At 39.9% G+C, this 25,135-nt stretch overlaps 1 protein-coding gene across 36 annotated transcripts in view; it reads left to right on the top strand.

The window, feature by feature from the left end:
- PTPRD (protein tyrosine phosphatase receptor type D) overlaps nucleotides 1-25,135 on the top strand; it is a 1,783,257-nt gene that overhangs the window by 1,339,733 nt on the left and 418,389 nt on the right. For all 36 annotated transcript variants that reach the window (XM_089316625.1, XM_089316627.1, XM_089316774.1 and 33 more), the window contains one exon: nucleotides 14,399-14,565. In XM_089316625.1, the coding sequence (XP_089172751.1) occupies nucleotides 14,502-14,565 (64 nt within the window). In that variant the 5' untranslated portion in view covers nucleotides 14,399-14,501. The remainder of the gene's footprint in view (nucleotides 1-14,398; nucleotides 14,566-25,135) is intronic.

The following is a 25,135-nucleotide window of genomic DNA, read 5'->3' as shown; positions in this document are numbered from 1 at the left end:
GCCAGGTCTTCAGGCAATTGCCTGCTCTAAGATGGCTCAGCTGGCTAGCTCACGTCTGTTCCACATGCTTCCTCAACTTCTATCAGGCTAGCCAGGGCTTATTTAGATTATGGTGGTGGCGTGGGACCCCGGGCAGCAAGTGAGCAGGACTATGTACACCTGCCCGAGGTTTCTTGGGCATCTTGAGGCTCGGCATCAGAAGGACACAACATTGCTTCTGTCTCATTCTTTTGACCAAGACAGGTGGCTAAGCCAACACAGAGGGTAAATACACTCCTCCCCTCTTCCACATGAGATAGCGAAAAAGGGAGCTTTTGGGGAGGAGGGGGTGAGGAGGCTTACTTTCTACATTTTCCATATAAAGTGTTCTATAGTGTATTTTGTCTTAGAAAGACATTTAAATACTGTTAGTCTCAAGTCAATTTAGGTAACTAATAGGAAATACTAAGAAATTAAATGACTTCCTGTTGGAGTATTAAAAGCCTTGCTTCAATAATAGAGGAAATCCTGGAGTGAAGACTAAGGGATGAAGTGTAAAAGATAACTGAGACTGAAAAGCTAATTTGGGAACTTAGCCAGCAATTGACTCACAGCAAGACCTTGCTTCTAAATCCTGCAAGAAAGGAGTTTTGACTTACTGGAAAGGCCTTGTTTTCTAATAAGCCTGAATTTCAGTGTACTGTTTGGTATTAGTATCATTGCTAAAATTACAAGGCTTAAAAGGGTCAACAAAAATGAAAAAATGAAAAGACTTTGATCTACTAAACTTCAAAAAAAGAAAAAATGTAGAGTGAGTGTAGAAAGCCTTTCTGGAATCACACATTTAAAAGTGTGACCACAGAGATCCGAAATGCACACTGTTTCTTTGTACGTGAAAGCAGATTTTTTTTTCCATTTGAGTTTTTCAGGAACGCAAATGAGAACTAACATCAGGTACTTTACTTTGCACGTAAAAATGCTAACATGTGTTAAGCTTCTCTATAGGAGGGAAAAGATTTATTTGGGCACGTTGCTAAGTAGGACAGAGAGCAGCTTACAACCTGAAAGGACAAAGCGTTGTTTCTGATTGTTTTAAACAAAATTGGGAAGAGGAGACTGCCATGAGACCAGTGAATAAAGAAACTGGGGAGACTTTGATGAAGGGTCAAAAGACTTCACACTAGAGTTAAATGGCTATGTCCAAATAAATGGATTGGAACTCTCTGCTGGGACTTGTGGGTGGGTTCAGCCATTGTGGAGATGGCATTTTTAAAACCACTGAAACCCAGCCACTGGAAAGTCATCTAAATATAAATCAGACCATGCCGTTCCATGTATAAAGCCTTTCAGTATCTTCCTGCTGCATTTCAGATGTAATCCATTCTTTACACTGGCCTGCAGGCCTGGTGCAGTCTGGGCCACCCTGTTTTACCAGCCTACCTTATATCTTTCTCTGCCTTCCCCCTTCTGCTCCAGACACACCAAGCTCATCCCTGCTGCCAAGCCTCTGCCCTGGGTAGTCGGATCCTTAGCTTGCAAAGCTCTTCTATGTTTTGTCTTGTCATTCAGGTTCAGGCTCCTGTGCCTCCTCTTCCGAGGCCTCACCTTTTACTCTATCTAAAGCCTCACCTATCCCCTCCATAAACCAGGTATTCTCCACTGCGTTACCTTGCTTAATTTTGTTTATAACACCAGGTAACTAATTCTTAAAAATCATTCATGGGGAGGGGGCAGCACTGTGGCACAGTAGGTTAATCCCAGCCTGTGGTGCCAGCATCCCATGTGGGCGTCCGTTCGTGTCCTGACAGCTCCTCTTCTGATCCAGCTCTCTGCTATGGCCTGGGAAAGCAGCAGAAGATGGCCCAAGTGCTTGGGCCCCTATACCTGTTGGAGAGACCCAAAAGAAGCTCTTGACTCCTGGCTTGGGATTGGCCCAGCTCTGGCCGTTGCAGCCATTTGGGTAGTGAACCACCAGATAGAAGACCTTTTTCTCTGTCTCTCCCTCTTTCTGTCTATAACTCTGCCTCTCAAATAAATCCATACAAGCTTAAAAAAAAATTGTGGTTTTCTGTTTCCTCATACCAGAATGTATCAACATAAAAGACCTTGTCTTCTGCATTGTTGCATGCATCTTGTAACTATGGCCGTGCCTGGCATTAAAAAAAAAGTTCTTATAATTAAAGAATAAAGGAATTCATTTTTCAAACAAAAAAGTGGTTTATGTGTAAAATTATTCTAGTTTAGTACATGATTTACAAGTATAAGGACATTGTCTGAAAGTCTCAAACAACAACAGTTGCTTTTTTCTTCTGTGTGTTACATCATGTTGACATCAGCCTTTGAATACAGCCTTTAAAATTTGTTTATTAATGTTAACTGTTTCAATCCATAAATAGATTGGTAAAATAAATCATAGCTCTTATTTTGACTATGGTCACGTAGAACATATATGAAAAAAAATCCAAACCACACAGTATTTAGGGCAATGAGCCTCTAATAATGTGTTTAATCTAGGAAAAATTACAGAATTCATTCTGTCTGATTTAGAAAATTTTTAATTTTTAAGTGTCTGATAATAAATTTAGTTCAATAGTAGTAACATAAGTGTGTGTAATATATACTTTTTCACATGTATTTTTAAACATGCAGAGTATGAGGGGATTTCAAAGTGTTTTTGGAAAAAATGGTATTTAAAGATAAGTTTATTTTGGTTCAAAAAATTTTTGAAATCCATATACAGTTTTTAATTATACACATTTTCATGAACTGTTTTGATGACCCCTCCTATTTGTGCATGGGGGATGTGTATCATTTATGAGATGCATGTATAATGACACATCTATAATGACAAGTTTGAAAATGATAAAGATTTATACAATTAACATTTTTGACTCTAGTGACAATTGCTGTAGGAAAAAGGGGGAGCATACATTCTAGGTATGACTTGTCAAAAATTTGTATAAGGTAGATGATAACAACACATTATGGTAAAATATCTGATGAAAATAATAAAAGAAAGGGTGAGTGTGCTCAGCTTGATTAAAACATCATTGAGTAGATCACAGAAGGTAGAAGAATTTCTAAAATGTGCCACTTTACCTTGGGCTTGATCCTCTACCAAATAGTGGCTGGGCATCCCTGGTCCCCAGTGCTTTTCAGCACCATTGGATTGCCTGTCCTAGTCCCAGCCAGTTCCCTGGACTTGCTCATGCTCATCATGTGAGTGCCCAGCTACTCCTCTACTTTGGAATATAAAAATTTGTGTTTCAAGAGGCCTAATGAGACATAAATCCAGCGTAGAAGTTTAGTTGATGTTTTTATTTGCATTTCCTTTATTTTAATCATGTGCACTATTCATTTAAGCTTACAACTAGTATCTAGAAAACCTGGAATTGAGAAGGTTACTACATCTAGTTTGTTACTAGTTTTTTAATGATTTTAAGCTCCTTTATGATATCTGTACTGTGTATTTTGTTTGAGTATTTTATAGAAGTATAATAAAATGATGGTATTATACAGAAAATCTATTTCTGGAGGTCTTGAATATATTTTCTAAAAGAGTGAATATGGCAAAATATTTTTTTCATTGCTAGTGTGACACATCTCTTATGGGAAATGCATAGTGCTTTTATTGCTGCAGGAAATTTTTGTACTTTATTATCAAATCACTTTATAAGGCCAAGTGCTTTTGAAAAATATCCATTGTGTTCCTTCATTTCTTCTTTCAATATGGCCATGTTGCCCTCAGCAACTTTATAATAAAATGTACTGGGGCTGGCTTCTTTCCACCTGGATAACTATCCTGTGTAATTCTGCGAATTCACCATCTAGCACATTTGTAATTCCTCCCAATTAGTCAATGTGTGTCCTTGCTAAAGTTTAAGAAAAATAATTTATGAAAAAGAACTTGATGGTAATATACAAATACATATTTATTAAGGTGCTATAAACCTGTGTCTGCTTGTTACTCCTTCAGTTACTAACGTGAGATTTTTAAAAAGTCCATTTCTGGTTAATCATTTCTCCTTCCAAAGCACATTTATAAGCTCCTTGACTAAGAATGCGAGTACATAATAATGGATTACCAAGTTAACAACTGACCCTTCGGAGAAGTTTTGACTTTGGGATAAACTTTGATTTGTGAGTTACTTATTGGCACTGGACAGTGATTCTCAAATACTCTTTATCTTTATCCATTTCTTTATTCATTTCATTTCTTCCTAGTCCCCACCTTTAATGTTGTCTTCCTCCTTCATTTGTGTCAATCCTTATATTGTCTGTCTGCTAGTTAGAGAAGAAGCCTTTTCTTTGTGTTGCTGATTTCATAGTTAGTCGTGGTCATACCTGAGCTAGCTGTCTTTGCTTTGGTAAACAAAGATGATAAAAGCAGATGCAGTGCTATACTAGGAACTCGGTTCTAAACCTTCCCTGGACTAGCCAGATGTGTATCCCTGTTGGTTCCATTAGGCCCATCCCCTTCATTGTTCATTGTGAACTGAGAGTGTTGCTCCAGATGATCTGTCATTTTTCTTCTGATTTTTGTCAATGTGTGGTTTCATTGAAAGAGACAAGTGGGTGGGAAAAGGGTACTAACAATAAAAATGAGTGCAATGTAATGGAATAAAATAAGTGTTCAGAGTGAGAGGAGGAGAGTGTGTTATTGATGAATATTTGTCATTGCTACCATTCTTTAGACTATGTTTGTGTTTGTTTAAGTGACCATTTGTTTGGTTTCTCCCTCTGCTTCCCATGTTGTTAGCAGAATTTCAGAGAGACAGAGTTAGTCATGAGGACAACATTGAGAAAGTAAACAAAATATTCATTTTCCCCAGACATTTCTGATGGCCACTCACCATTCCACCATCTACGTCTGTTGCTGGCAGAGATTTTCTTGAAAATGAAAAGAAATGAAAACATTGTTTTGAACAGAATATTTCTTTCCTAATACTCTTCCCCTTAGAGTCCCATCATGGAGGATGGGGACGGTGTTTATCCACTGACAGACATCAGTAATGTCTGCTCCATTTAACAGGTTCATTCCTTTAATTGGTGACACAATTTATGTTGCTCGAACCTGTGAACTGAGCTTTCCGTAAGGCAGCCAGCTTTCTGTATAGCCTACGACCAACAGGGAGATTTGGGTGTCATCTGTATTTCCCCGTGCAGAAGTTCAAATCGTGTGTTGGATTTATGTATAAAAAGTTCTCTGCAAGGCCGGCGCCGCGGCTCACTAGTCTAATCCTCCACCTAGCGGCGCCGGCACACCGGGTTCTAGTCCTGGTCGGGGTGCCGGATTCTGTCCCGGTTGCCCCTCTTCCAGGCCAGCTCTCTGCTGTGGCCCAGGAGTGCAGTGGAGGATGGCCCAAGTGCTTGGGCCCTGCACCCGCTTGGGAGACCAGGAGAAGCACCTGGCTCCTGGCTTTGGATCAGCGCGGTGTGCCGGCCGCAGCGGCCATTGGAGGGTGAACCAACGGCAAAGGAAGACCTTTCTCTCTGTCTCTCTCTCTCACTGTCCACTCTGCCTGTAAAAAAAAAAAAAAAAAAAAAAAAAAAAAAAAAAAAAAAAGTTCTCTGCAAACACCGCAAATAGACGAGTTCAGAATACATTTTCAAGAAATAAGTCTTAAAGGTTCCCCCTTTCTTCATTTCGGGTTTCCCTCTCAGCGTTCTCCTATGGTGTGTCCCAGCATTGGCCCTGTTGACATTTGGGGCAGGATATTTCCTTGCGTGGGGGCTCTTCCATGCTCTGTACAGTAATTAGCAGCATCCCAGGCCTCCAACCCTTGGATGATGGTAGCACCGACTTTGTTTAAGCTGTGGAAGCAAAAATGGTTCCTGAACAGATGTCCTTGTGAAGGAGGTTTTACCATTCTCTGTTGAGAGTCACTGGTTCAGAGTTTTTATCACTCTGAGCAAGAAGGTGTAGGTATAATACAGGCTAAATCAGTTTCCTTAGAGCTCAAGTGATGAAGTATTTAAAACTTATTTAAAGATCCTTAATTTTGTTTTTAAAACAATCAAAAGAAAAATGAAATCAGCACTAGATTACTCCCTATAGGGAGTAGTAAATGCTCACAAAGTGAATCTTTGAAGTTGCTTTTCATAGTAAGGAAATAAAACATATATTACCTGAGCTTTTTTCCTCCTATGCTTGATGGAGCTAAAATGATGAAAATAGATATAACAATAATTAAAACATTATTGCCAATCATATATTCTAAAAGGTAAGTGTACTTAAATTTTTTGGAATTAGTTTTTTATTTATTTGAGAGATAGAAAGACAAAAGGAACGTGAGAATAGACAGATGACAGGCAGACAAGAGAGAGGGCTGTCATCCATTGATTCACTTCCTGAAAGCCTGGAACAGCTGGTGCTGAAGTGAGACCAGAGCCAGGAGTTGGGGTTGCAGTATAGGCCTCCCACGTTGGTTGCAGAAACTCAATTATTTGAGCCATCCCTGCTACATCCCAGAGTGTGCATTTTTATAAAAAGATTTATTTATTTGCTTGAAAGGTAGAGTGAGAGAGAAGGGGAGACTTCCATGTGCTGATTCACTCCCCAAATTACTTGGGCCATCTTCTGCTGTTTTCTCAGCTGCATTAACAGGGAGCTGGTTGGAAAATGCAGCTACTGGGACTTGAATTGGCATGGCCACATTCACATATACAAGGCTGGTCTCATAGTCACAATACTGCCCCACTCTCGCCCCACCAGAGGCTAAAATCAGCCAGAGCTGGAACTCCAATACAGGCACTCCCAGAGAGCATATGGACGTCTTAACCACTAGGCTTAATGCCCTCTCCAAAGTAGTGTATTTTAAACAAAGATTTGCGCACGTTATAAAAGAAACCCCTTCTTGATTTTTAAGATAATGAAATCATATAATGAGTGAGACATGTTGGTTTCACGTCCATTTGCTGAAAGATTAAAATACTAGAGTCTGTATTGGATTGTTTGGGTGGTAAGTGACTGGGTTGTATATTTTTGTAATTTCTGAGAAAAATCAGTTTATTACTTTTCCTTTGCCTTTTGGAGGAGGGGAATAGCAGAGTCCCAACAGCCCAACAGCATGTGGAAAAGACTTGGATTTTAAAGTCTCCATTTCCAGGTATCATGAGCATCACAGAAGACTAGACAGAAGATATGACATACAAAAGTCACTCAAAGAAATTAGATGCTTTTTCTAATGCCATCTTTGTTCAAATCAGAATTATAGTTCTGTTTTTAAGGAAAAAATAGATACACTGGGATATGAGATTTCTTCCCTCCCTCCCTCTCCCCCTTCCCTCCCTCCCCTTTCCTCTCCCCTTCCCCCCCTCCCCCTTCCCTCCCTCCCCTTTTCCTCTCCCCTTCCCCCCTCCCTCCCCCTTCCCTCCCTTCCCTTTTCCTCTCCCCTTCCCCCCTCCCCCTTCCCTCCCTCCCCTTTTCCTCTCTCCTTCCTCCCTTCCCTCCCTCCCTCCCTCCCGTCCTTCCGTCCTTCCGTCCTTCCTTCCTCTTTGTTCCTTTCTCCTGGTCTGTCTCACTATTACTTCCCAAAGGAGAGACAGTCAAAGTTAATAATGTCATTTTGCCATGTCTGAAAGTAACTAATATTTATGTGTGCCTCTGAATGTAAAATTATTTGAAATCTTCCAGAGTTACATCGATAGTGATTTGGAAAGTGAATCATACTGCATAAAACTCAGACTGGTAGTTATTGGCTCTTCTCTCTGTGCATTAGAATTAAACATACAGAGAATCTTACATATGCTTGATTTCTCCAAAGACCCATTGTGTATTTATAGTCTCCTGATATCTTCATATTGTCACAGTCTAAGACAAAAGTAAAATGATTTAATTACTACTTCAAATTTATATGTAATAGCTCATAAATTCTTTTTTTCTGATTTATTGTGGTGCAAACATGTTTAGGGCAAAACAGAAGAAAAAAATTAAAGTTTTGATTTGATGTGCTCTTATATTAAGCAGTGTAAGCTTAAGGCACTTCAAATTTCTCTCCAAAAAATAACTTCCTAGATTTTTTAAAGGATTTTATTCAGAGATATATCTGGTATTGTTCATTGCTTTATCAATTTAATAATCCTCTTATATGGCCTGTCTTAGCAGTGTTTTCTATTTGGACATTTCCAAGTTATAGATTTTTTTTTTTAATTATTTGTTTGAAAGGCAGAGTGACAGAGATCAGGAGACAAAGAGAGGCAGATATTCCATTGACTGATTCACTCCCTCAGATGTCCACAACATCCAGTGGTGGGCCAGGCAGAAGCCAGGAGCCTGGAACGCCGATCTGGGGATCTGGGACTGTCGTGTGGATGACAGAAGTCCAGATAATTGGGCAATCTTCTGTTGCTTTCCTAGGCGTACTGCAGGGAATGGGATCAGAAGTGGTGCAGCCAGGTCTCGAACTGGTGCTCCAAAACGGGTCCAGCTTCGTAAGCAGTGGCGTAATCTGCTGCCCCACAGCACTGGCACCCCAGTTATTCACTTGATCTGTTTTTGATCCTCCTTTTACATTATTTAAAGTAGTTTAAAAAATAGAAACTTTCCTTTTTGGCAAGATGAGGGATGTAGACAGGCAGTGAGTGGCCCAAAGGTTAAGTGGGCTTTTCTACAAGAACAATGAATATTTGGGGTCAAATTATTAGGAAGTCAAAACTACGAAGATGTAGAATCTCCACCCCACGGTCTTCAATCTGCAATGGAGAGAACACAGACCTTGTTTTCAGCTGTGCTGTTTGGGGCTGTTGACATGTGTAGCTGTAGTCCACTGAGTCCATAGACAGCGTCCAGTAGGGTGGTAGCTATTATCCTCATTTGACTGTTCAAATTTAAATTATACTTAAACACAGTGAAAAGTTTAGGGGCAGGCATCTGGCACAGTAGTTAAGATGGATTGCTCACGTCCCATATTGGAGCACTGGGTTTGATTACCAGATCTTCTGATTCTGTCTGCCTGATAATGTGCGCCCTGAGAAGCGGCAGATGATGGCTCAAGTTCTTGGACCCCTGCCACCCTTGAGGGAGACTCACATTGAGTTATTGGCTCTCAGCTTTGGCCTGGCACAGCCCTAACTATTGCAGGCATTTGGAGAGTGAACCAACAGATGGGAGATATCTCTGTTTGTCTCTGTTTCTCTATCTTTCAAATAAATAATTTTAAAAAAAGAAACTTTAGAGCACTTACTCTCTCAGTTACACGAGCTATGAAGGCACTTAAAAAGGCCATGGAAAATGTGTATTATTAAAAGCTATGCATAAATGTAATTTTTTTGCACCAAAATAAACTTATCTTTCAGTTCCAGTCTTGCATGAAAGTTTTTAAGTCCCCTTGTTTGCTGACAGTGTTCAATTATTAGGTAATTCTGATAGTGAGTATTTCCGTCCTGGAAAAAGTTATATTAAACAGTGCTGATGATTCTTGTCCTGTAACATGATAAAATATTTAAGGAAACTGGCTTTTCTTGGAAAAGCAAATGAATAGCTAAAATGTTGAAAGTCTGTTTCTGTTTTTTCTTTTTGTGTCCTTGTGTTGTAACTGTGTTGAGGGCAGAAGAAATTTGAAGGGTACCCTCAGTGGCCTTTGTCAGGCTTGCTACAGGGTTCAGGCCCCTCCTTGCTGCCAGCTTCAGCCAAAGCAGCTTTTCCTCTTCTTTTATTAACAGATCTACTTAGTTATTTGAAAGGCAGACTGACAAAGAGAAAAAGATAGAAACATCTTCTGTCCACTGATTCGCTCTGTAAATGGCCCCAGAAACTAGTTTTGGTCCAGGCTGAAGCCAGGAAAGAACTCTCTCTCAGCCTCCCACATGGGTGGCAGGAGCCCAAGTACTTGGCCCAGTATTCACTGCCTTCTCAGTCAGATTAGCAGGGAGCTGGATCAGAAGCTGAACAGCCTGGACTTGAACCAATGCTCTGACGTGGGATGCTGGTCTTGCAAGTGGCAGCTTAACTCACTGTGCCACAGCACCTGCCCCAGGGCAGCTCCTCTTTTTGTCTCTTTTATAGATGGGAGCTCCTGGTAGCCCATCATTTGTACAGTTTCTTTTTCTAAGTAATGGGTACCATTTCTGGTCAGTTTATACAGGCCTGGTCTGGGAGGCTGATTAAAAAGAAATCACAGCATTTGGGGGCTACTTCCTTCCCACACCATTCCCCTTCCTCCTTAATGACATTTGTATGGATGTATGCCTAGTTTAAATATCATTATGACATACTGCTTCTGAGTTGTCTAGACTTGAGTGCATGGGTTTGTTAAAACACAGAAAGCAGAGCATTTATAGATAAACCATCATACCTGATTTTCTAGTGACAACACTAGTGTTTATATTCTTAATAGAGACTTTATTAAGTGCTTAATTGCTTAACTTTCTCTGGTTGTCTTTAAAAATATTATTTTAAAGAGAGTGAACTCATGGATTTTATTGATGACATTTTTAGTTTATTAAGTTATTACTTGTTGTCATTTAGTTTATGGAATTCTCATCCTCTTGAATTTGTTTAGTTGTTTTTTGCATATTTTCAAGTAGTTTTTCAAAGCTTCTTTGCTTCCTGATATGACAAAAAGTTCAAGACTTATTGTCTACGTTACAATTTGTACCCAAAACCTACAATCAGCCATTTTCTCTTAGGGACTCTGACAATGTTTATAAAACCAGAAAATTCCTATTTTGCCCTTTTTTTGGGTGTATGTTAACACAGTCTACACAAATATTTATTAGTTGCACCTAAAGTTGAAAAAAAAAACCCACAAATACTTCAACCTTTGTATTAGCTTGAATATGAATATACTTAAAACAGAAAAGTATTACACTGTTAAATTGAAGACAAAGAGTTGAATAGTTAACCAGCTTATTTGAACACTTTAAACAGTGACTTGTTAAGGCGTTTAGCAAGTATACTTTTTGTTGCTCCATTAAAAATAACAGTGTACTATATGGCTCTCTGAACTGGGTCTAAATATACACACAAAAGTAAATATTCAGGTAATTGGAATTGAGCAAAATTATTCTTTCATAAGATCTTTTTGGTATAAGAAATTTGAAAGCTAAGTTTTAAAATTTTATGACAAATTCATATAGATGATTCAGTTTTATCTGCAAGTCCCTATCGATGAAGACACAAAGGACAAAGCATATGGAAGCAAGAGTGTTGGCCTCTGTTGAAGGCCGTAAGACAAAAGCAGAGTAATTGGTGATGTAAGCTAAAACATGTTACTTTTAGGAAGCACAAACTCCCTTTTCTTTAAAGACTCCTAAGCCACTCTTACTGTGTAGTAAAAGAAATCATTTGTCCTATTCATCCTTGCTATTTTTCCTTTAAATCTTAAAAATTTATGTCCTACTTTTTTTTTTTTTTTTGACAGTCAGAGTTAGACCGTGACAGAGAGAGAGACAGAGGGAAAAGTCTTCCTTTTCCATTGGTTCACCCCACAATGGCCACTGCGGCCAGCGCACTGCGCTGATCCGAAACCAGGAGCCAGGTGCTTCTCCTGGTCTCCCATGCAGGTGCAGAGCCCAAGGACTTGGGCCATCCTCCACTGCACTCCCAGGCCACAGCAGAGAGCTGGACTGGAAAAGGAGCAAGCGACCTGGACTAGAACCTGGTGTGCCAGCGCCGCAGGTGGAGAATTTGCCTATTGAGCTGCGGCGCCGGCTCTACTTTTGTTTTAAAATTTAAATTCCATCTTACCTAAAGGCAGCCAGCATTTCCCTTTTGGCAATATCTGTGTGCAGCCAAGATAAGGGGTGGAAATCGACTGGAATGCACACCTGGAATAGGTTTTACCTTCATACCACTATACCACTGATCTCTGTTGTGTCATATCTTAGCCTAAGGCATGGCCTATTTAAGTATCACTATGTATGTTTGTATGTGCACTCATTTTTTAGAGTGCTAGATCCTATCACTGCTCTGTGTCCAAAGCTAACACTGGAAGGTTCATTTGCAAGAGGTCAGTGTACTTATGCACTCTGCTTGAGTAGAAGGAAAAGCCATGCCATCTCTTCCCTGAGTGAGCGTAGATCTCCATTGCTGTGATTGCACAGAGTCATTATGGAGCAGTTGGCTCTGATACGCTTGCACAGACACAAATTGAGTCCGACAGGACTGATGTCTCCTGGACTTTGCTGTCATTAGAGATGCTGGCATGAGGATGGAAGTAGCGGAAGGGGGAGGAGGGTGGTGGTGTGGGGAGAGCTGATTTCCTTAGCACTTTGTCGATGAAGTTTTGAGATTTTTAACATTTGATAGCTGGGAATTGCTTGATAAGTTGTTTTCTAGATGAGATTGATAACAATAGCTGATTTGGAACATCTGGGTAGCTTTTGGATTCAAGAAAATGTGTTTCAGTGTACAACTTCATGCCACCCACAAATACGTTAAAAAGAAAAAAAATAAGAGCCTGTCTCGTGGAATGGTAATTAGAATGATTTCCCCCTTCCTTTTTGCTTTATCTTTCCTGCATTCAAACTGCTCATGCATAGTAATGTAAAAGATAGTATCTCTTAAAAAGAAATTTTGTTCTCATACTCAAGTTCAGTTTCAGAAAAGACAAACTCTAGTATCCACATTACAATTCTTTTTAAAGTACAAGTTATTTTGGTAGATTGGGCTATTTCTGAGCATCTCTAGTGTTTCCTGTCAAGAATTTTCTATGTGTCTAAAATTTATCCAATATACAAAAATTAGAGGTATGCGGTTTCATTTTGAGGACAAATTTTTAACAGTCATTGCATTGTCAGGCTCTTCGTATGATGATAGAGGAGGAAATAGCGTTTGATATTCTCACTGTGTCGTTTTATTTAGAGTCTCCCCTGTATAAGAGGCTGGGCTAGATTTATTGGCGGTGCTGTGGGAACAATTACTTATCACCGAAGAGTCGTACTTCACATTCTTGCTTGGAGCCAGTCAGGCATCACTTCCCTTCTTTTCCATTCCCACCAGGATCACCGTCACTCTTAAGTCCTGCGTCGCTTCTCACCTGGGACTCTTGCTGTGGCCTAATGGCATTCTCTAAATCATCCCTGATTCAGCTGTCAGTTAATCTTCCTAAAATTTAGTTTCTTGTTGTTCCTTTGCTCACAAACATTAAATAGCTCTTTTTGTGGTTTGCTGAATAAAGACTGTTGGACTTTGTTAGATGGGCATCCACATCTGTCTGTGCCCTTTTTTTTTTTTTTTTCATGCCTGAGCCTTTTTCTTTTCCTCATCTTCCAATTATCTCATAGATCCATTGCTGCAACCCAGTTGCTCTCAAAGTGTGAACCCTGGACTAGCACCCTCAACATCCAGGAGTTTGTTAGAAATGCAAATTCCTGGATCCCACCACCTACCTGCTTAGCCATAAAATCTGGAGGTGGTGCCCACCTGTCTGTTTTAACAAGCCTTCTTGGTGGTCAGACGCATGCTGGCCCTTGGGAAGTTGGGCTCCAACCAAACTCACCCTTTTCAGTTTATTTCCCACTGGCCTGCCGTTGCCGAGAGTTCCTGGAATGCTCTTCTCTCTTCTTGTGAAAATTCTACATGATACTTCAAGGTGCATGGTATGAGATACTGCTTTATCCATGGTGCCATTCCTGACCTGCTTAAGACACTATTGGGTTTTCCTTCCTGACTATAATTAGCTGTTAACTCATACTAGTCATCTGGTATACCTTTTTTTTTTTTTAACCAATCTGGAAACTCATAAAAAGTAGAATCCACTTTGTCTATATCTTGAGACTCTTTTAAGTAGCTCCCTCTAATGTCTTATGCACAGTAGGCTGTTTAAACATGATTTATTGCCTGTAGATTTTACAAAGATACAGAAAATTAAACCCTTGTCTGAGAGGCCTGTAAAATTCCAGCTAAATCAAGGAATCACATGCTAACTATTATATTGACTCACTGAAGTCAAACTAGACTTGAACATTGATGTGTCTTCAGGGAAGAAGCCAGATGTGTTAGTGTGAAAAATTCTAACCTCTGCTATTTTGTTGGAGAAGTTGAAATAGCCCTGTCATTTCACCTAATGCCAAGGAAGCAGCTTCCACTATTCTGTCAATAATAGACTTCTTTCCTGCATGGAGGAACTTAAATCTTTCTTATTGCACCAGTGTGCTTTCTCCCACTGATGTATTCACGTAATGTTTCATAAGAAGTGACAGTTCCTTCTCAGAGTGCATTGCCGGAAAGATAACATGAGCAGAGAGTGAGATTCAAGGTGGTTGCCTTTGGGATGGCCTGAAAATGGGGATTCTAGGGCACCACATTTTACAAAAAAAAAAAAAAAAATAGTATTCCTTCCTTCCTAATACTAAAGCATGGCAGTTATAGTTGATTGTGTATTTACAATGAATTTTCATTCATGCTGATTGTGATGGAACAGGGAGAAAGACTGAAAAATCTGACCACCACTGTGTTGTCTTGCCCTCCTTCCAGGCTCTGAAAGTGTTCAACCTGAAATTCCAGACCGGACAGACTCGCTGTGGCTTCAGAGGCAGTGATTCCAAGCTGCCAGCGCGTGCTGCTGCCAAGCTGCAGGATGGTGCACATGGCCAGGCCACTGCTGCTGCTGCTCGCATTCCTCCTCCTTGCCGATGCTGAGAGTAAGCCATTCTCCCTTCTCTAGGGGACTGTGACCATAATGAGCGGTTTTGTTTGCAGTTGGCACTGGGCTCAGGGCCTCTGAATACATTTCCTTTGGAAGTAAATCCTGAGACACTGTGGGATCCTCCTTGGCTACCAGCCAGCCTTTGAAAGAGCTTATTGACGTGACTTCCTTACCATTTCCTCCCTCTCTTAATGCCCCTTTTCGTGTGCATCTAACTGCTCATACTGTTTTGTGTTTTTTTGTTTTTTGTTTTAATACATCTTACCAGACTGGTGACCAAGATATTACAAGACCAGTGATGTGACTCAAACTGAGGATAACCAGTTGGTGGTGCCAATAAGTAAATACTTTTTGGACCCATTAGAAATTTCCTTAGTTTTATGGATATTTCTATGTTTAGAATCATGCACAATGTCACATTGAGCCCAATTAAACTTCCAAGCCCCTTGTAGCTGTCATAGCAGCTGTTGTAATGTACCATTTCCGACAGCTGTCGTCGAGTGTAGTATTCAAACAAATCAAGCAGAACTGACAACTTCGTGGCTGGATGGAGGGTCTCTGCAAGTGCGAGGAGAGTTCTGTGGAGTACAGACACCAAAGTTGGGATTCTGGACTCAATTCACAAAACTGCGATTGTGGTCAATTAGTTTGCCAGTTAATGAGAAGATCATATCTCTTTTGTAATTGGGAAATAATTAGGCCCACCTTGTTTACATGTGTTTCTTCTCCCATCTGTCTTGTGGCTTTTTGGAAGTGACAGTACTGGGGAAGGGCTTGTCTGCTTCATGGTAGTGGTTTAGTTCTTAGGTGGGTTAGCCCTTTTCTTTGGGAATCCCCTGATATGATTAAAATGCCTGACATCTGCAGCCATTAACTGTTCCCTTCACTGACTATTTCAGTGAGACCAAATTTGATTCATGTTAAGGATGTTTTGAAGACAAAGAATTTGTCATCTTGGCACTTTCATATTTATTGCATTTTGACAAGAATTCCCTCAGTAGCACCCAGTTGCTTCATTTGTATAGGGCCTCTGTTTTCTAAAAAGATCTTTCGAGGCATCCCAAGAATAATGTTAATAATAGGATACATATGGAACACGCATGTTTTAAGCATAACATTATCTGGCTGCTAATGTATATAATATCCTCATTAGCACTTGGGAGTGTTGCTTTAAGGTGAAGCCAAGGAATTTCTAGTATAATGCCAGCAGATAATTAACTTTTAAAAGAGCCAAATATAAGATGCTTTTGTTATTTTACAGCCATCAATGTCAAAACTTATTTTAAAATTTAAATCTAAGTTTAGTTATTAAAAAGAAATTGGGTATATGGCTTTATCTGTTTGGTGTGTATTTGGGCTAGAGTGCAAAAGTGAGCAATTGCTCCATTGTTAATTTCAGGCAATGCATATTAAGACCTTGGGAACCCACTTTAATGTCGGAATAGTCACATATTTTCTTAAAGTTACTAGATACAACTACTGTATATCATTGAAGTTAATCTTTCAGATAAGTAAAAATATTCCACTGAGCAGCTATGCTTAGCTTAATCCTTTGATGGAAAGTGGCATACAGATTTCAAGAGTTTAGGAACAAGAACTTTGATTTTATTTTTAAAGATTTTATTTGCTTGCCAGAGGAGAGAGACACAGGCACAGAGACAGAATGGGAGAAAGCTCTCTCTTCTGTGTTGCACTTCCTAAATGATCACAATAGCCAGGACTATGCCAGGCTGAAGTCAGGAGCCAGGAATGCAGGAATGTAATCCGGGTCTCCTTTGTGGCTGGTGGCTGACAGGAATCAACCATTTGAGCCATTAGTGCATTACAGAAAACTGGAGTCAGGAGGCCGGAGTTAGGAATCCAACCTAGGTGTTCAGGAGGGGATGAGGGCATCTTAACCTTTAGACCAAGCACACACTTCTAGGTACAAGGACGTTTTTTTTTTTTTAAGATTTATTTATTTATAAATAAATGCAGAGTTACACAGAGAGGCAGAGAGAGAGAGAGAGAGACAGAGAGAGAGAGAGAGAGAGGTTTTTCATCTGCTGGTTCACTCCCAAACTGGGTGCAACAGCCAGAGCTGGGCTGATCTGAAGCCAGGAGCCAGGACTTGCGCCATCTTCCACTGCTTTCCCAGGCCATAGCAGAGAGCTGGATCGGGAATGGAGCAGCTGGGATACAAACCAGCACCTATATGGGATGTTGGCACTGCAGGCAGCAGCTTTACTCACTATGCCACAGTGCTGGCCCCACAAGCACTTTTAAAATCTTGTTTAACAGAAAACAATTTATAGTACAAATGGCCATCTCTACTCTTTCTCATCCTGCCCTTCTCCCTCTCCTCCTTCATCGTACTTCCTGTGCAGCTTTGTTTTACAAAAGAAATTACACACACTTGTTAGCAATGTGTAGTTAAATTAGGTACTATGCTTAGGTTTATGTGATACCAGTTTTCTACCTCAAGATATCTATTCCCTCTTACCTTTCACATTGCAGTTAAAAAAACAAAGTCAGGCTTCCAGCTTTCCCAATCAGTTTTGATTTTCTTCTCAGTCTGGATTGATATGTTTTCCCTTAAACAGACTCCTTTGGCACTATTGAACAGCATGTGTATCCTGAAAGTTCATGGTAAAAGAAGAAAATTTAACCATGGTTTCTTCAGTACATATTAAAAGAAGGAACAATGATTATGCTAGAGAGTATCTGTGGTGCATAAAAGCCCAGGGTGGTAATTGAAGATATAATTTTACTCAGCACAAATGCTTAAAGAACAATGGATGAAACAGGATGCAGACTGTAACTCATTAAGTTGTGTCATTACCTTTGCTTAAAATACTGGGGGAAAAAACATACCAAAGATATAAACACTAAAGAAAAAGTTCTTCACCATTATGTAAATATGCTATTTTTCAGGTTCTCATGAGCTGGGCCACTGGTTTATTTCCTTAAGACTTCAGTAGCCCTTCTAGCCATATTTGTTGTCTCTTTTTACCTAACTGTGGATTGTGTTGATCCCAGGAATCAAGAGTTAAAATGTAAATGTAAAAATGTAATTTCAGCTCATCAGAGCCACTTGAGAACTCTGAAATATTTTTCAAAAAATTTCCTTCTTTAAAAAAGAAGACAATATAGGAGTGGGGAATAGAACGAAGCACTATACTTTACCATAATAATTTAATGTGTCAAACTCACTTCCTTTTGAATTGATTGACTCAAAGGTGTCCGGGAGTCAGAGATTATAATCTGCTACGTTGAAGCCATAACCAAGTTGTGTTAGGTATGACACTGCATCAAATAGCAGAGCGCTTACGAGCCTTGGTTCAAACCTAGGTTGAAAAATTGTGATAATCTCTTTAGCAGAAAATTATAGTCTTTGCCATTGCCAATTTAAAATGCCCTACAGATCCCTACTGTTATTTTAAAAGGCTAGATGTGTGTGAATCTTGCTGCTTTTCATTCCTGTGTCTTGAATGCTCCAGAACATTTTGCTTATTTTTAAAATCATGGACACATGACAGAGGCAGCATCTCAGGAAAGAGTCCAGTGGGTTCTGTGTGAGCGCCTTGAGCAGCTTCCTCAGGCTGAGCCAACCAGTGTTCTAGGTTGGCCCGTGGTTTGATTCAGCTCAATTCAACAGTGCAAACTGAAGATGAATTTAGATTGTATTGGTGCAGTCCTGAGGTGAATCTTTTTTTCTTTTGCCTGGATTTTCAAAATAGCTTCTGGTAGTTTTATTTCATATATAGCTTTAGTTTGCTATTTACCTTTTTTTATTTTTCAGATTAAATTCAGACCAAGAATGTGCTGTTAGTGTCTTCTTTGTCTAGCCGGTTCAACACTAATGCAATCACTTACAGTTTACTGTTACATTCTAGACCTGTGTTTATACTTGGGCCACTATAATTGGACCTGAGTGTTTATCAGATCTTCATTAGAAATGCGGCTTCTTTTTCTCCCTCCACCCCATTCTGGAAAAAAACTCTTGATAGTTTAATTCCTCAAATATTTTAATTTATCCATTTTCTTATCTCTTTTTTTGACATTTCTCTATTTAGATAGTGAATACCTTTTAATTTTCTTTGCTTTTTGTTAAAGAATCTTACTGTAGTGACTGTACTCACAATATTTCTGAGTTACATAAAAGCAGTAAGCATTTTTCTCTTTGTGGTGTTATATCATTGTGCCCTGTGGAACTTAGTTATTTCTTTGATACTAGAGAACAGATTGACTTTTCTATGATAAGATAACCATTTTTTCCTGATGGGCAGCATGAGTTATTGGTTAGGAATATGAGCTCTGAAATCGAAGTGTAGTTTTGAAATCTGTTATTTGATAAGTCATGCTTGTTACCTCTGGCATGTTTAACTTTTATTAAACATGAGTTAAGCCGCCATCACCATTCCATATCAGATTCCAGTTCAAATCCTGGCTGCTCCACTTCAGATCCAGCTCTCTGCTAATGAGGTTGAGAAAACAGCAGAAGATGGATCAAGTACATGGGCCCCTACTGAGCACGTGTAAGACCCAGGTGGATTTCCATGCTCTTGGCTTCAGCCTGACCTAGCTTCAGCTATTGCGTCATTTGGAAAGTGAACCAGTGGACAGAAGATCTGTTTCTTTCTCTGTCTCTCCCTCTCTCTGTCACTCTGCCTTTCCAGTCAATCTTTTAAACCAACAAATGTTATTTCATTCTGAAAAACATTCAGCAAATATTTTTATTGAGCACTAGTGTGGAGTACTGTGCTAAAATTATTTTATTTTACTTAAAGATGATCAAAGTTGGTTGGTTGATAAGCCATGTTTACTTGGAGCATGTAAAGTCCTGAGCTGGCGTCTCAGTAATTCCTGTCCATGGGAGGTTCTATAAACACAGATCCTCTGCAATTAAACTGAATATCAGGAGGGGAAATTTAGATAATAACATGCTTATGAGAAAGCTCTTCTTTAAGTTTTTGTTTGGTTTTTTTTTTTTTTTTTTTTTTTTTTTTTTGTCTCTTTGACAGGCAGAGTGGACAGTGAGAGAGACAGAGAAAGGTCTTCCTTTGCCGTTGGTTCACCCTCCAATGGCCGCCGTGGCCGACATGCTGAGGCTGATCCGATGGCAGGAGCCAGGTACTTATCCTGGTCTCCCATGGGGTGCAGGGCCCAAGGACTTGGGCCATCCTCCTCTGCACTCCCTGGCCACAGCGGAGAGCTGGCCTGGAAGAGGGGCAACCGGGACAGAATCTGGCGCCCCAACCGGGACTAGAACCCGGTGTGCTGGCACCGCAAGGCGGAGGATTATCATAGTGAGCCGCGGCGCGGGCCTTAAGTTTTTATTTATTTGAGAGGTAGAGTTACAGACAGTGAGAGGAAGAGACAGAGAGAATAGTCTTCCCTCCGTTGGTTCACTCCTCAAATGACCGCAACAGCTGGAGCTGCACCAATCTGAAGTCAGGAGCCAGGAGCTTCCTCCAGGGGCTCCCACGCAGGTGCAGGGGCCCAAAATCTTGGGCCATCTTCTACTGCTTTCCCAGGCCATAGCAGAGTGGAAAGCTCTTCTTCTATAATTATTGATTTAATATTAATTTGATTTGGATAGAATGAATAATGGAAGGTGTTTCATCTATCTTTTCAGTTGATTTTTAAAAAAATATTATATATTTTAACTTTAAAAATTTATTAGAGAGAGAGAGATACAGAGAGAGAGAGAGAGATAGCTCCTATTTTCTGGTTAACTTCTCAAATGCCTGGGACAGCCATTGCTGGGTAGAAGCAGAAGCAAGGAGCTGGTACTCAATCCAAGTCTCCTATGTAGGTACCAAGAATCCAATTACTTGAGTAATTACTGCTGCATCGGCAGTGAGGATATGCGTTAGCAGGAAGCTGGAGTCAGTAACAGAGCCAAGTATCCAACCCATGTGTTGAATCCAGGCACTGTGATAAGTGAGACACAAGTGTTCAAAGCAGTGTCTTAACCAGTAGATCAGATGCCTGCTGGTGTTGCTTCTTAATCATTTTCTTGAGTTACTCAGAGGAAGGAGCTAGAGATGCTTGTTGTAGGCAAATACATTAATACACAGCAGTGGACCAGAAAGGTGAAGATGGAGGTGAACACAGCAAGGAAGGGTGGCCATTGATATGCCATGAGTGTTTTTGCAAAAAGGAAAAGAACAAAGCATAACAGAACATTTTTCTAAAGATTTATTTATTTGTTTATTTGAAAGGCAGAGTTACAGCAGAGGCAGAGAGAGAGAACTTCCATCCAAAAACTCTTTAAAAAAGAAAAATAAAAGGATGCAGTTGAAAGGCAGGCACATGGTTCCTTTTGCTTTACAGAAATGGGTGTGACAGCTTCCAAAATAAATTCAGGAAAAAATGATGTCTTTTTTATTGGTTTAAAAACATACCTTCCCACAGGCTCACTATACACCAGGAACGTGTTACATTAAAAATGATTTTGTTTTTGTTTTAGACTATGAGTGTGCTCCCCATCTTCTTGTTTTTCAAATAATTTAGTTAACCTCTACAAGGTAAATGGCTTGGGATAATGAAAATATTCTAAAGTTAGATTGGGGTGATATTACTACTTGAATGTAAACATACTAAATACCACTGGATTGTACACTTTTTATTTTAAAAAAATTTTTAAATTATTTTTAAAAGATTTTATTTATTTATTTATTTATTTATTTGAGAGATACAGTCACAGAGAGAGGGAGAGACAGAGAGAAAGGTCTTCCATCCACTGGTTCAGTTCCCAGATGGCCACAACGGCTGGTGCTGAGCAGATTCGAAGGCAGGAGCCAGGAGTCTCCGCCTGGTCTCCCACGCGGGTGCAGGGGCTCAAACACTTGTGCCATCTTTCATCCACTGCTTTATCAGGTCAAAGCAGAGAGCTGGATTGGAAGAGGAGCAGCTAGGACTTGAACCAGTGCCTATATGGAATTCTGGTGCTGCAGCCGGAGGCTTAGCCCACTATGCCACAGTGCCGGGCCCTGGCCAGCCCCTGGATTGTACACTTTAAATAGGTGAACTCTAAGGCTTGTAAATTATATATCAATAAAGCTATTCTTTTTATTATTTTTAAAAGGGTAACTTGCTGTTTACTGTAGTTCTTCGGTTAGAGTCCTTTCAGTGTCTGCAACTTGAAAGTAAGTGCCTTGGTTTCTTCAGGTCCCTTAAAATAGGATGTGCTCATTAGGGAGAGCAGGGGAAAAGCCACTGCGTTTACCATGTTTATCAAACACCGTCTATGTTTTCCTATTCTCTGAATTGACAGAGGTGTGGCAAAAGAAAACATTACTTCTCTCTTCTCCCTACTCCTTTCACTCTAAAGCAGCTAAATTAGCAAAATCCAGCTGTCTGCAGCCAGGAAAAAAATTTCAGCTGTTTTACTGATCCTTTTTGCCCCATTGCTGGGTTTCTGTAGCTTTCTGAATTAATTGCTCCCAGTGGAGCTGCAGCTACCTCGTAAGGTTAAGAATATGTCATACAATCAACCCATGTGTACACTTCAAAGCGTTTTATTGAGTGTAATGGGACTTTTCCTTTTTTTAAAATTCAAAATAGGACATATTTGTTATCTCTGATCTCTGTTTGTGATGAGGCCCTAAGCTTGAAGTATGGAATGACATTTGAAACAGTGGGAGTTAGTTATTATTTATAATAGCCTGGTGGTGTTTGATCTTCCTATTCTATGATTTCCTCATCTCTGTCTCTACACATTTTTAGATTCTTTAATTTTCCTCACTCAGCTGCTGTTTACCTGCCTCATTTAAACCATCTGATTGAATGGGAGTCCCCTCTCTTCCTGCCTCTGTCCATTTATTTCAGTTAGTTTGGAAACTCCAAGTCAACAGCCATAGTGGAATGAAGAATCAGAGAAAAGGCCTAGTGATGACTGAGTTGAAAAGTCACTTTTAGAACCAATTCTCTGACCTATAATTTTATTTTTCTCTTTGCCCCTGTTTGTGTCGGCTTTGTTTATCCTTTCACCAGATTGCTGTGTCTGTGCACGCATGTGTGCCAGCTATGTGCAAAGCTCTGTGCAGTGTAGCTGGGATGTAAACATTTTGAGGTGTAGGCCCACATCAGCTTGCAATACATCTTCAAAATTCATAGCTCATCTCTAGGATGCTCTCAGGCAATATCCTCAGACTTTGTTTCTAGGAAGGAAACTGTGTAAGAAGAATATGGACTCTGTAGCCAGAGTCATTATGTTCAGATCCTCCCTTTGCTGTAAGTGACTCTGAATGTGGGCCAGTTACACATTGCCATGGGCCCCTCACCTGTAAAATGAGATTAAAATTATTAAACACTTGATGTCCTGATCATAATGATTAAATGGGGAACTGCTTGTAAAGTATTTTGTATAATAAGGATAAATATTCACTAAATGTTAGTTACTGCTATATTTTTTTTCCTCATTAGCTTGCATCATTTCAAATTTGAAGCATCTATGGTTGGATCTCTATTAGCATTTATTATCCCATTAACTTCATAATTGGAGCAGAATCTTTTACAAATGTAAATATGTATCTTTACATACATTTATGGTTCCAAAGGACATTGAGTGATGAGCTCATTCATGTATTTCATTACTCCTTTAATCAGTGTTTATTGGATACATTTCCTGTGCCAAGCATTGAGTCAGCTGCCAGGGATACAATGGTGAGGAAAAAAGGAATCTGCTCCCTAGCCCTAAAAAGCCTAAACTCTACTAGAATAGGTAAATATTTAACATTAATCTTAAACTTTTGGATTTTGTAACTGTGACAAGTGTTATAAGGAAAGAAAATAGGTAGCTGAATGCCTTATCTATTTTGAGTAATAAAAAAATACTTTCCTGAGGGACTTTTTTTCTTAATTTTGAAATACTTTTGAAGTTAACAAAAATGTACAGCAATTCCCATGTACCCTTCAACCAGTTTTCCCCAATAATAATATATAATCACAGTACATTTCCAGAACCAAGAAGCCCCTGTTTGGGTTTCACCAGTATTTACATGCACTGATTTTGTTTTAAGATATGTACTTAATATATTTGATCACATGTAAGATCTGAGAGAGGAGTTTTTGAACTGTTATCTGATGGATGAATAGAAGTTAGCTAAATGATGCATTACTGAGAAGAACTGTTAAAGTCCAAGGAAGAACATGTTCCTGCACCCTAAAACAAGAAATATGTTGTATTCTGGGAGATTGGAAAAATGGTTTTGACTGGATTCCAAATAGGAGAGAGGTGGGTATAGATTAGCTAATGCAAGACTTCCTGGACCTTGTTCAAGATCTTGGTTTTTATCCTATGAATGATGTGGATCATTGATTTACATTTTAAAAGCCCCAGTGAGGCTGAAGGGAGAAAAAATGCTCTGGAGGGAGGCCAGTCAGGATGGCCTTGAGATCCAAGAAGGAATTTGGAAGTGATGGTGAAGATGAGGTTCAAGGGACCAGGATGGTGCAGATTATGATATAGAACCACCCATAAACCTGGTTGGAAGGGTTGCTATCAAAACTCAAAACTGGGTCTGCTTGCCTGCTGCACAGGAAGCCAGTCACTGCTGATGTCGAGTGGGAGGATATGCATTAGCAGGAAGCTGGAGTCAGTAGCAGAGCCAAGTATCCAACCCATTTGTCAAACCCAGGCACTGTGATATGCAAGACACAAGTGTCCTAAGCAGTGTCTTAACCAGTAGAAAAAATGCCTGCTGGTGTTGCTTCTTATGCATTTTCTTGAGCTACTCAGAGGAAGGAACTAGAGATATTTGTTGTAGGCAAATATATTAATAGACAGCAGTGGACCAGAAGGGTTCCCCCATTGAGGTAAGGGAAGAAAGGAGGTATTTCTTGCAGAGTGAAGAGCAAGGAGCCAGGCATCTAGTGCTTAAGACTTGCACTCCCCAAGGGCTTAGGGATTAAGGGTCTTAGAGATTGAAGTTGGGGTTAAGAGGAGCCTGTTCAGGTCATGTCCAAGTGCCCGGTTGTTCTTGCTGTGCTTGTGACCATGCTTGATTGGTCAGTGATAGCTGGGGCTGCCTGCAGGTGGTAGTTAACTTCCTGCCCTGGGCCTGGGATTCTCCCAGAAGGATATATCTTGAGTCAGTAATGACCATCCAAAACTTACCTATTGGAGAAAAAATTGACCTCAGCACTCTGGTGGTGGCTGCACCAGCCCATCAATTCAAAGTTAATTCTAGTAAGAAGTTGATTGGCCATCAAAAAACAGGGCAAGAACACCCTAAGCTATAGAAGGGAGTCTAGAGGCCGTGACCTGGTGGTAACCAGCATCTGAATTCGAGGTGCTTTGCAGGGACAGCATTAGGGAAACTGCCTTGACACACACACACAACATTTTAATTGACTTTTGTGAAGATGCAATCTCCTAAAACTTGAACCACCAAACAGATTGTTGTAACTTGGAATGAAAATGCAAACCAAGATAAGGAACCCAACCTGTTTTTGGTATCTTACAAATAACCTTTTCTTTTGAACATGTTATTTTTCTCCCCAAATATCAATGAATTCTTATAATTTTGTTTTGATCATCAAGTTCATATAATTTTATTCATACTTATCACTGTGTT

This window comes from Oryctolagus cuniculus, chromosome 1 (genome assembly GCF_051225735.1).
Source record: "Oryctolagus cuniculus isolate XC-2025 breed Fujian yellow rabbit chromosome 1, ASM5122573v1, whole genome shotgun sequence".
In the NCBI taxonomy this organism is placed as follows: domain Eukaryota; kingdom Metazoa; phylum Chordata; class Mammalia; order Lagomorpha; family Leporidae; genus Oryctolagus; species Oryctolagus cuniculus.
Note: the sequence above shows the minus strand (reverse complement) of the source record. Positions and strands in the feature narration are given on the sequence as shown.